Source organism: Haliotis rufescens, unplaced genomic scaffold, assembly GCF_023055435.1.
Source record: "Haliotis rufescens isolate VD_foot unplaced genomic scaffold, xgHalRufe1.0.p SCAF_16, whole genome shotgun sequence".
Taxonomy (NCBI): Eukaryota; Metazoa; Mollusca; class Gastropoda; order Lepetellida; family Haliotidae; genus Haliotis; species Haliotis rufescens.
This window is the reverse complement of record NW_025963846.1, coordinates 3,473,723-3,485,123: the sequence shown is the minus strand read 5'-3', so window position 1 is coordinate 3,485,123 and position 11,401 is coordinate 3,473,723. Positions and strand designations below refer to the sequence as shown.

At 41.1% G+C, this 11,401-nt stretch overlaps 1 protein-coding gene across 1 annotated transcript; it reads right to left on the bottom strand.

The window, feature by feature from the left end:
* Positions 1 to 644: 644 nt before the first annotated feature.
* Positions 645 to 7,624, bottom strand: LOC124144291 (galactose-3-O-sulfotransferase 2-like). The gene is made up of 3 exons (XM_046513630.2): positions 7,576 to 7,624; positions 7,341 to 7,401; positions 645 to 2,724 (listed from the first exon to the last, which is right to left on the bottom strand). Exons 1-3 carry the CDS (start codon positions 7,598 to 7,600, stop codon positions 1,503 to 1,505), a joined length of 1,308 nt encoding a protein of 435 aa, XP_046369586.2. The 5' UTR covers positions 7,601 to 7,624; the 3' UTR covers positions 645 to 1,502.
* Positions 7,625 to 11,401: the final 3,777 nt, after the last annotated feature.

Genomic DNA, 11,401 nt, shown 5'->3' with positions numbered 1-11,401 from the left:
CATCTCTAACTCATTGGCCACCCGTAAACCCTATTACACAGAGACGTATGGCGAAAGAGTTCATTTTTTTCGATAAGTAGAATAATATTGATTTGATGGATTGATTGTTTTGAACATAATCTTCCATATGTGCAATGCGATTGTTGACTTGTATCATATGTTCCCGTGAACAAGTGACTTGCCTTTGCATGTGTCCGTGATTGTAATGGCAGGATACACTCACCGTTTTGCGAACAACTGGCATTATCACTGGTTGATTGGGACCAGATGCTTATGTTTTGTTTGTAAGTTGTTTAACGCCGCACTCAACAATATTCCACCTATATGACGGCGGTCTGTAAATAACCGAGTCTGGACCAGACAGTCCAGTGATAGACATCATGAGCATCGATCCACGCAATTGGGACACGATGACATGCATCAACCAAGTCAGCGAGCCTGGCGACAAGCATAGTCGCCTTTTACGGCAAGCATGGGTTGCTGAAGATCTGTTCTACCCCGGATTTTCCCGGGTCCCACATGCCTGTGATATAATCTGAATCGTACAATGAATTCTTATTTCGTATGATGATTGAAATGTTTTTGTCGCATTTATATCATGGTAGTCGAAATATATCACGGAAATAATCGAGTTTTATCGCTTTTATTTTGACAAAATCTGTCGGGGAATCAACTGTATAGATACTGCTTTACAGTGAAAAGTAAACTTTTATACAGCCTTCAAAGATATATTCATGTTGCATATTTGCGCTGCTTGGATTCAACATGAAAGCTCCCTGTGTAGGATGACAGGTTACAGAAATAGTCTCAGAAAACACCGCTGAGCTAATGTATTTCTCAATCAGCTTATTAAATCATTGGGCTTTATGATGTTGAAGTTGTACTTATGTGGCAGTTGGCTTGAAATAAATCCACAGTAACGGCAATACATATTCAGAATGATTCTCCACCCCAAATCTCGACATGGTTCAACATTACCTTCTTCAGTTACTCTTCGCTCCATGGCTGCCAAAATTGTTCACGACGGCAGTGTTATTTACAAATTGCACGAACCCAAAGGACAATGCCGATCTTTATTTATGTTCATCACGAACGTGATCATCAACACCGTGTGCCAAAGGAACCACATTGGAGTATCCTTGATTACCGCCGTATTTAGTCTGAGGCACTGCTCATTTTCATTACCGATGATTGTCTGGAGCTTGAATAATGGCTAGTTTGTGTTTTACATAATTGTGTGTTCTGAAATAGATTTCATCATGTTAAATAGATGATACAGAACGTTTACAATTCTAATGTGTTTGCGTTGGCTATTGTTCTATGAATCGATACGTAGGTTATCGATAGATTCATATGGAAGTTTTCTGTTTGAAAAGGCATGTTAACTTTGAGGTATCGAATGGAATGAGATATCCGATTTTCATCTTATTTTGACCAATCAAAAGCAGTCATTCTCCACTGTCATGGTAAAATTATCATTGTACCATACAAATAGATAGACTTTATTGGAAGTAACTTATATTAGCTCCATATTTCTTAACACGATATGTTTGTTCGTCCCGTACTAAATTCAGAAACCTAATCTCAGCTTTACCGATCCAGTCACAGTCATGTAGCTTGAAGTTAAAATCACCATGCCAATCATTTGCCCGGAATAACAGTGGTTTGTTCGTAGTATTCTTTGCAATACAAAACTCTGTGACTTTGGAGTTTATATCTTTGAAGTATTGAAGCTCCTTGTGAAAATCTGGCCCTTCTGAAGTAATCTGTTCTTTAAGTCTTTTGACATAATGGTCATACAGAATACGATCAAGAGCTAGAAAAGGTTTGATATTCTCCGCGCTAACATTCATTGTGACAGTTTTGTGTTCATGCACATTTATTGATTGAAATATCACATCTTCCACTGACCATTTTAGCAATCTCCGCAAGAGCACCAGTGATTCGTAAAACATCTCGGAGACCATTACAAAGTGGAACTGCTTATCAAGTGTTTCCAGATATGTTTTGAACTTTGAAATGTTTCTGTAGTCCGCAATAGGAAAACCGAAATCCCTTGCAATCCTGTTGTTAGTAACAGAGTAATCTCCCCACTTGGTTTCCAAGGATGCGATATTATTGAGGTAGGTTTTGAAAGGGTCCAAACCCCCAATTACCGTCAAGAATGAAAAGCGTGCTAGGTTCCGATAATAGTTAAACGCCGAGTACATTCTTTGGAAAGGTTCTCGAACTATGGCTATATACTTAGTGTCTTGTGGAAGGAAACGAGAGAATTGTTCTTTGTTGAATCTACGAACATGGTTGCAAAGAATATCATACCCGGACATGGCGGGTGGAGGGACAAGTGATATAACTCCTTTTTGTTGAATCATAGATATGTAGTTACCTTTAGTGGGTAGTACAAAGTTAAGTCCCCTTTTATAACCGAACCTATAAAAGATATTAAGCATGGTGGAACTGGCACATTTGTGGACCTTCAAGAAAGCAATATGGCGAACTTCTGACGAATATCGACCATGAGCCTGAAGATAATCAGATACCAGTTTTTTCGGTTTGGCTTCGCTGGAGGATTCCCTGGGTATGACATTGAAGATTCCTTCGTCACAGCGACATGTGTTGGCATGAATCTTTGAGAGGTTTATGTTCCTATTGATTGCTCCGAATTTACTGTAAGTTGTAACAAGGACCACGACGACAGCAACGAACGAAACATGGAGGAACAGCCTGAAACAATGATAATGTCGTATTATCTTACAGTAAATATAAACCATCAATGACAGAGAATAACCAGTTTCGATTATCCCACCAAACAGATTTCATTGGGCGTAAAAGGCAAAATAGCGGTGAAAGTTATATGAATGGATTACTGACTATCAGTGATGTCACAAGGTGTTCACGAAAATGGTAAACATGTCCTCCCCTAACGGTAGCACCCGCCACGCTCACAATTTGCATCAGAAAAAGACACCGTGCAGTCGTACTCCTGTTATACAATGGCTGAAAATTAAGTCAAATTCATGTTCGAAACCCGGCACCGAAAACCAAGTTGCCTTATTATGATGGAGTACATTATAGGGGATAAAAATGTTTATCTAGATCAGAAACAGGGATATGTATCTTGGTTGATCTTTTGGACATGGTGCACAGATCCCTAAATGGGGACAGGTTTTTCTCGGAAACCACTATGGATATAAGGCTTATATTGTACATAGCCAATAACGTGAAAGTCAAGTTTGGAAACAAATATCAAGGCCTAATAATTTTCAGCCTTCAATAGCTGCTAGTAGGTGACATTAGTTGAAGACCAATAGCAAAGGTCTATCTAAATTAGGGTAGGTACGAGTGCCTTTCTCACGTCTGAATGATGGATACACTAAATACCCATCAGTATAAAAAGGTTATGAAACTGTAAATAAAAGCGACAAAACCCTTTCTTTATTAATCTCTGGTGATGATAACAGGTTTTCGCGAAAAGGTGAGCGTATCCTGCACCATCGGTGGCTCCCGTCACAAAGACATGCAAAGGCACGTCAATGGTTTACTTAAAAATAACCAAGGGAACACATGGTACAAATAAAAAAGGCAATTGCATCGGAAATAATGTTTGTCTCTGTTGCATCAATGCCTTGTCATGTCTACCATAAAAGTTTTGTTTTGTTTGTTTGTTAGTTGTTTAACGCCACACTCAGCAATATTCCAGCTATATGACGGCGGTCTGTAAAATAATCGAATCTGGACCAGACAATCCAGTGATTGACATCATGAGCATCGATCCACGGAATTGGGATCGATGACATGTATCAACCAAGTCAGCGAGACTGACAACCCGATCCCGTTAGTCGCCTTTTACGACAAGCAGTCACCTGTATGGGTTGCTGAAGACCTATTCTACCCCGGAGCCTTCTCTTGTCCAGTTTTTAAAAGCTTTACTGAGGCCTTGAATGATGTTAAAACAACATTTTAGCAAGAGTCGAACGACGCTGTTTGTGATCTTTGCGGGAAGAGCATGCTCGGTCGTACCTTCCAGCTTCTGGAATATTGCTTGGCATAAATGGAGAGTTGACTATTGGAAAGTTGAAATAATCCCTTTTGTCATACCATCGTATTGATTGTTTGTGTCAGTCTGAAGCTTCATGAATATATCTAAATATGAAACAGATGGGGTTGTATCGCTGGTCTCTTTCAGTTCTAGTCCAGTTGTTTAAATCCGGGGAATACTGTACTACTCAAAACTTTGTCGGATTACATTGTATACATTCCATTGAATTGCAAGCTGATGTATTCAATATTTTAAAAGAAACAAACATATTCAGTAGATTAGGTACGAGGGCTGGCTGAAAAGTTCTAAGCCTAACTGTGAAAGACCCGTACCAAGTCGATGGTTTTCATTTATTTCTCCACATAGTCCCCTTCCAGGTTTACACATTTTTGCCAGCGATGCTGCAAGGCCTGGATGCCGGTCAAGAAGAAATTTTCTTCAGCCACCCTAAAAAAAGTCATTCACAGCGGAAATGACGACATCATTACAAGGAAAATGGCGACCGGCTAGTTCCTTTTTCATTTTGGGAAACAGGTGGAAGTCTGACGGGGCCAAATCGGGTGAATAAGGGGGATGGTCAATGAGTTCGAAGCCACAATCATGGATCGCTGACATGGCAACCACCGATTTGTGAACAGGAGCATTGTGAACAGGAGCATTGTCTTGGTGGAACATGACTCCTTTAGTGAGCATTCCCCGTCGCTTAGCTTTGATAGCTTCACGCAACTGTCTCAGTAGGTCAGCATAATATCTACCATTGATAGTCTGGCCTTTTTCAAGAAAGTCAATCAGCAGAATACCCTTGGAATCCCAAAAGACTGAAACCATCACCTTTCCAGCAGAAGGAACCGACTTTGGGGGGGGGGGGGGGGGGGGGGGGGGCAGGTGATTCCGGATGCTTCCATTGTTTAGACTGAATTGTGGTTTCTGGTGAAAGTGATGAATCCAGGTCTCATCCATGATTACAAATCGAGCCAAAACATCATCAGAATCTGCTTCAAAACGGCATAAATTGTCACGGGACGTCAGGAATCTGACACGTTTCTGATCCGCTGCCAAGAGCTTTGGCACCAATCTTGCAGAAACTTTTGTCATTCACAACTCGTTGGTGATTATGTGCTCAAACCTCTCATGAGAGATACCAACAACACTGGCAATATGTCGAGTGGTCATTCGTCGATCAGCCATCACCATGTCATGCACCCGGGAAATGTTTTCCGGAATGGTTGCTGTTGAAGGCCTTCCTGGACGCGGGTCATCGTCAAGTCTCTCTCTGCCACGCTTGAATTCCGCAGCCCACTTCTTTACAGTGGAAATGGAAGGGGCATCATCCCCTAAAGTGGAGACCATGTCAGCAAGTATCTGTGTTGGAGTTAGCCCTTTCAGTTACAGGTACTTGATGACTGCCCTATAGCCAGTTTTGTCCATTTCTGGTGATTTCAATGGGTAGGTTCACAAGATGGTCTGGTACAAAGACAACAATAACACTACAGTTGCAGTTCTTATATCTATGATTCATTAAATGATTGTACTTGTTGGTGGCAAAAGTTTGTTTCAATCCGATTGAGATATCCCACTTTGGCTTAGAACTTTTCAGCCGGCCCTCGTATACCTGTTTCTCGCCCTTGATCATAGTAGTACTTATATGTAAACTAGCTCTTCGGTTTGAAGATTACCTTTGATTACTCAAGTTTCACACTATTAAATGTTACATGTATCTTCATAAAAAGAACGAAACCGTCTACAGAGTGTGCGTTACGAACTGACTGATCAATATGAAATATAAATGAAGACTATATACCTCTCTGTGAGGAATAAGAGTAGACAAAAGAGAACGATGGAACAGTTAACTATTTACGAAAACCAGTATCGGGGAGAAAAGGGAAACAGGAAAGATCACAATGACTGACTACTGAAGAGGCGATGCAATGATACCAAGTTGCAGTTTGAAATGGAAGCGACACGACCCTTTCCATATTTATAAGAAATCTCTGCCAGTTCTGTACAATTCCGACCATATCATGAGCATGGAACCGCCATTGCATAGCAATGACACCGGGCGAACGTATCGCATCTTTGCATCGCATTTTGCGACTTTGCATCGTATCTTCACCTTCGCAATGGGAGAATGGCATTCATCAGCCACCATAGGTAACTCTGTCCAAGACCTGCACTACTTCTAGATTTTCCCCCATGTCCGGCCAAAACGTGATGTCACTGTAATACTGTCCAGTCAGTGAGCGGTCATAATGACTTGTAATCAATATGAATTATGATTGTTATTCACATCTGTTCATATTGCATTATGTACATTGTTTTGGAAAATGGATTTCATGATAAGAAATACAGAATCCATACCTTTCACCAAAAGCGTGTTATATTGATATACAAAGCAGGCTCTCTAGTCATTCAAGAAATCATAAAAATATGAACGTGTAATATTTGGCATTATGCCCTATTATTGATTTAATTCCTGCTAAGGCAATTATATTTACAGAATTGTGATTAAAGATATGACTGTGGCCATCTGTCAACGTCAAACGGCAGATGCTGGGGTTAAAGGTAAATACATATTCAATATTATAGACAACACGTCACGTGATGGTGGGACTATATTCAATAAATTACCATAACACGATCAGAAAATACTAATGTTTAGGAAAAGTATTCCATCACCCATCATTCATGTTTTTTAAAACACCATTTATTGCAAAAATAACATCATTATGTTACAATTTCTCTTTATTTCCGTGAAGACTCCGGGGTAGAATAGGTATTCAGCAACCCATGCTTGTCGTAAAAGGCGACTAACGGGATTGGGTGGTCAGGCTCGCTGACTTGGTTGATGCATGTCATCGATCTCAATTGCGCAGATCGATTCTCGTGATATCAATCACTGGATTGTCTGGTCTAGACTTGATTATTTACAGACCGCCGTCATTTAGCAAGGACTATTGCTGAGTGCGCCGTTAAAGAACAAAACAACCAACCAATCTTAATTTCATATAAAATATTTAGCAATCAATCAGGTTACGTTTTTTGTGTACATGTAGAATATTAATTGATAATGAAATTTTACACATGTCAAGAATACAATGTGCTTCGAACAGAATCCCTTGATTTCCAAAATCCATACCCATGCTCGCTGGTTTCACCAGATCACGTGTAACTCTGGGATGTTGTCCCACATCACGTTAACACTCATAGTATATCTTAATTAGTAATAAAAACGGTGTCAATACCTATTAATTCACCCATTTTCTCCCAAGTCAAAAAGAGAAAACATAAATTGTATTCCTACCTGACAATCCTCTTTCGGTTAACATGCAATACAAAGCGACGGAAAGGATTCATCTCGCGATCTGAAAGAAACACGAAATGGATCTATAAATTGTCGATTAGGACGTGTTATTACCAAGTGGCATTTAGAACCTGTTGTATCACTGAAGACAGGGTTGACTGATTTGAGTGGATTTTGTCCATTCTCCAGTCTCCAATAACATCTATGTCGATTAAGATACGCGACTCTTTCTCACCTGTTGCCATGGTTATCTCCGTCATTCCAAATATATATTCTGAAACACACTGAGCTACAACCATTTAACAACATTCCACTTTGACAAAACTTTTCCACACGAATCTTAAACAGGCGACGTTTGAGGAACCTTTGACCCTTAGCAAACATGAGATCTTGTGTCGCATACAGGTGAATCGACCGTGCTTTTGCAAGTTTGCTTGTACATGTATTGGACTCAAGAAGGTATTCGGAAAATACTCCCCATAGATGTCTCCACTTCAAGAGAAAACTGCTGTTGGATGTGATAGTATTAAAACAAATATGTGAACTTAAATACAGCTCACGCTGGTTAATCCCAAGAGTAAGTCTCTCTGTGAAATCGTCCATGGGATTTTGTTTGGAGACAGCTGCAAAAAACTAGCTCCTTTTTAAATCATAATTATGAGCCTGAAACTATTTTGTTTGGCAGGCATTTTCCTTTTTTTCCACCGGTCTGAAGCATGCATTTTCTGGGACAATTATTTGTTTTCGATAAAATCCCAGTGCACCACCACACCTCACCTCTAGAATATCAACCAGTTGGTTCCTTAGTGGCGTCTTGGGCAACAGTAGGCCAAAACAGAAAGTCGAATCATTGTCATAGAGAATTGCCCTTCGTCTCAACTCAATCGTCAACGTCACATTGGCCAGTCAGCATTGGCACCAATCCACATTGGAACTGGATTAATTTCGTTTCCAAAATTCACCTTATGTATCACATGACACAACATAATTTAGCGGCAGTCTTGACCCTTATGAATGTTTTGTGAAATCTAGTTACTTTTTTAATTTTGTTTTAAATTATTATTCATAATTATGTGTGGAAGGATCGGTGGCCATGCTGTTTACAGTGTAATCAAGCGATATCACTTACTTTGCTGCCCGAAACCTTATGCAGAAAATGGATTATTGAGTGCGCCCAAATCATATGTGTCACTGTTTCACCCCGGTTAGGCGGGACTTCGAAAATAAACAGATATACGGTCGACAATCAACTTTGGCTGTTGCATACGATGCTGCAGAAATGTCAAAACTTCTCCAAAACTGTATCGATGTACATGTGCTACACTCTGCACTCTGAGACAACTGTAGTGTCCCTTCTCTGGACCACGGTCGTGTTCTCCGGTCATGCTAGATTCTGCCATGACACTTTAGATTTCTGCATTCTGATTGATCCGCCATAGGTGTCGAATGTACGTTCGAGTGACTGAGTGAGTAAGTGTGGTTTTACGCCGCTTTTAGCAATATTCCAGCAATATCACGGCAGGGGACACCAGAAATGGTCTTCACACATTGTACCCATGTCGGGAGTCGAACCCGGGTCTTCGGCGTGACGAGCGAACGCTTTAACCACTAGGCTACCCGACCGCCCCATGTACGTTCGACAATGCGTCAACGGGCGTCCAGGAGAACGTTTTATCGACGCTTGTGTTATTCAAGTCGTCAGTTTGGGGTTGGAAGTGTAACGGTAGAGGGTGTCATTACAACAATGGGAGAACACAACTCATTTTTTGTTAATTTGAATGGCGTACGCCACCGGGATGACATCGTTCGAGATCATGTTCTACCACCTGTGCACATGCAGGGACGTAATATCGCGTTGCAGAAGGACAATGGCCGCCTACACGTTGTACGTTTTGAAACAGACTTTTTGATGCAGCATAACATTGCTGTACGGCCATGGACGGCTGTTTCCCCAGATCTCGCATCCATAGAACATGTCTGGGACAACGCCAAGGACAGAACCAGAACCAGACGGTAGTGCCAGCTCAGTTGCTCCAATCTTTGCTTGACATTTCGAACAACATTCCCCAGTCGGTTTCAAATCAACTGGGGTTTTCAATGCGCCGCGGCTGCCTCACCTGTATGAGTGAGTGAGTGAATTGGGTTTAACGCCACTGTTAACAGTATTCCAGTTATATCACGGCGTGTCAGCTTAATGTGGGAGGAAAACCCGAGGTGATGCAGGTCTCAGACGTTTACCACTTCGTTGAAACCCACGAGCACGGGTATGGTGCTGAAAAACCTAGAAACATAATTGGGGCGAACCGGGATTCGAACCCACAATCATAGGTTTCTGGCATGCCCAAGGGACGTAATTCTGCACTGCGAATCGCGGCGCCTTAGACGACTGGGCCACCCGTGCCCCCCTCACCTGTATGAACGGAGATGGTGGTCACACCCGATATTGACATTGTTATTACATCGCGTCTCTTTTAGGGCATGTCGCTCTGTCTCCTATCACCAGGTATGGGTTTTGTGAATAATTATGTTGTGATAAAATATTGATCAGACAAATGACCAAATATCATGGTGATATTTTAACAACATAGAATTTACACCATTTTACATTTAGCACGGTTACTTTTTCCCGTAAGTATAGAAACACTGTATTGTAACATTTAGTAACCTCAACACGGCTACTATGTTTGTTTGTTTGTTTGTTGTTTAACGCCGTACTCAGCAATATTCCAGCTATATGACGGCGGTCTGTAAATAATCGAGTCTGGACCAGACAATCCAGTGATTGACATCATGAGCATCGATCCGCGCAATTGGGATCGATGACATGCATCAACCAAGTCAGCGAGCCTGACCACCCGATCCCGTTTGTCGCCTTTTACGACAAGCATAGTCGCCTTTTACGGCAAGCATGGGTTGCTGAAGACCTATTCTACCCCGGAATCTTCACGGGTCCTACTATGTCACATACTGTGACATCATGTCAGCCACGTGTCAGCCACGCGTAGTGTAAAATGATCTGTTAGCACACAAGATCATATTTATATTTTAATAAACATAAAGAGCTTAATTAAAGCGCACGTCATCCACTTCGATGATGGACCAATAGCCATTGCCAATGTACACGTGAGATTTTTCTTAATGATATAGCTTTATAAATGAACAAAAATATCAGACGTTGCCAGGCAGCACAATAATATAACATCTTCTGTCCGAGCGATTGGAAATGTATATTATATGTATGTCTGAAGAGTGAGTGAGTTTGAGTTTACACCGCTTTTAGCAATATTCCAGCAATATCACGGCGGGGGACACCAGAAATTGGCTTCACCCATTGTACCCATGTCGGAAATCGAACCCCGTGACGAGCGAACGCTTAAATCACTAGCCATGGAAATTTACTTTTTCGAATAGACCTACATGTGCGTGTATAAATGTAAACTATCTAAGACTTTGCTTCATAGTTCATGATATTATTGTGAAAAATTTCAATTGAAAAGATGTATTTGAAGTTCTTGTGTTACATATGATGGATCGTAGCCAATGGCATACTGCTTTAACACATATGAAAAAGAAAAGGAAATTGAATACCGTACTGTTTCTTGAGCGAGGAGTGGAGACTTCTTGATATGGCAGTCAATCGCTGTGTATACATTGAATGTCTTCGTCGGGAGTTACATCAGTGTTTTAAACTTACGCCTCGTTTTCCTCTCATCTTTAGCAGCACCGGCCATTGGCTGATAAAGATGCATGATTTATGGCATTGTGTCCGCAACAGCTGCCCGAATCAATCGCATATTGTATACACTGGTGATGTTCAGGCGCATAAATTCATGATTCACAAGGCATATTTGTCTTCTTTCGTTCCTTCCGATGCATACAGATACGACCAAGTAAAATATTTGACTTGTCCGTAAAATATTTGTTTGTTTAACGCCGCACTCAGCAATATTCCAGCTTTATGACAGCGGTCTGTGAAATAATCGAGTCTGGACCAGACAATCCAGTGATTGACATCATGAGCATCGATCCACGCAATTGGGATACGATGACATGCATCAACC

Bases quoted from the DNA above. Each gene is read 5' to 3' on its own strand.
- LOC124144291 (XM_046513630.2), bottom strand. From the start codon at position 7,600: ATGACGGAGATAACCATGGCAACAG. The intron at 7,402-7,575 runs GTGAGAAAGAGT...TGTTTCTTTCAG, and splicing joins GGAGATAACCATGGCAACAG to ATCGCGAGATGAATCCTTTC. The intron at 2,725-7,340 runs GTAGGAATACAA...TCATTGTTTCAG, and splicing joins AACCGAAAGAGGATTGTCAG to GCTGTTCCTCCATGTTTCGT.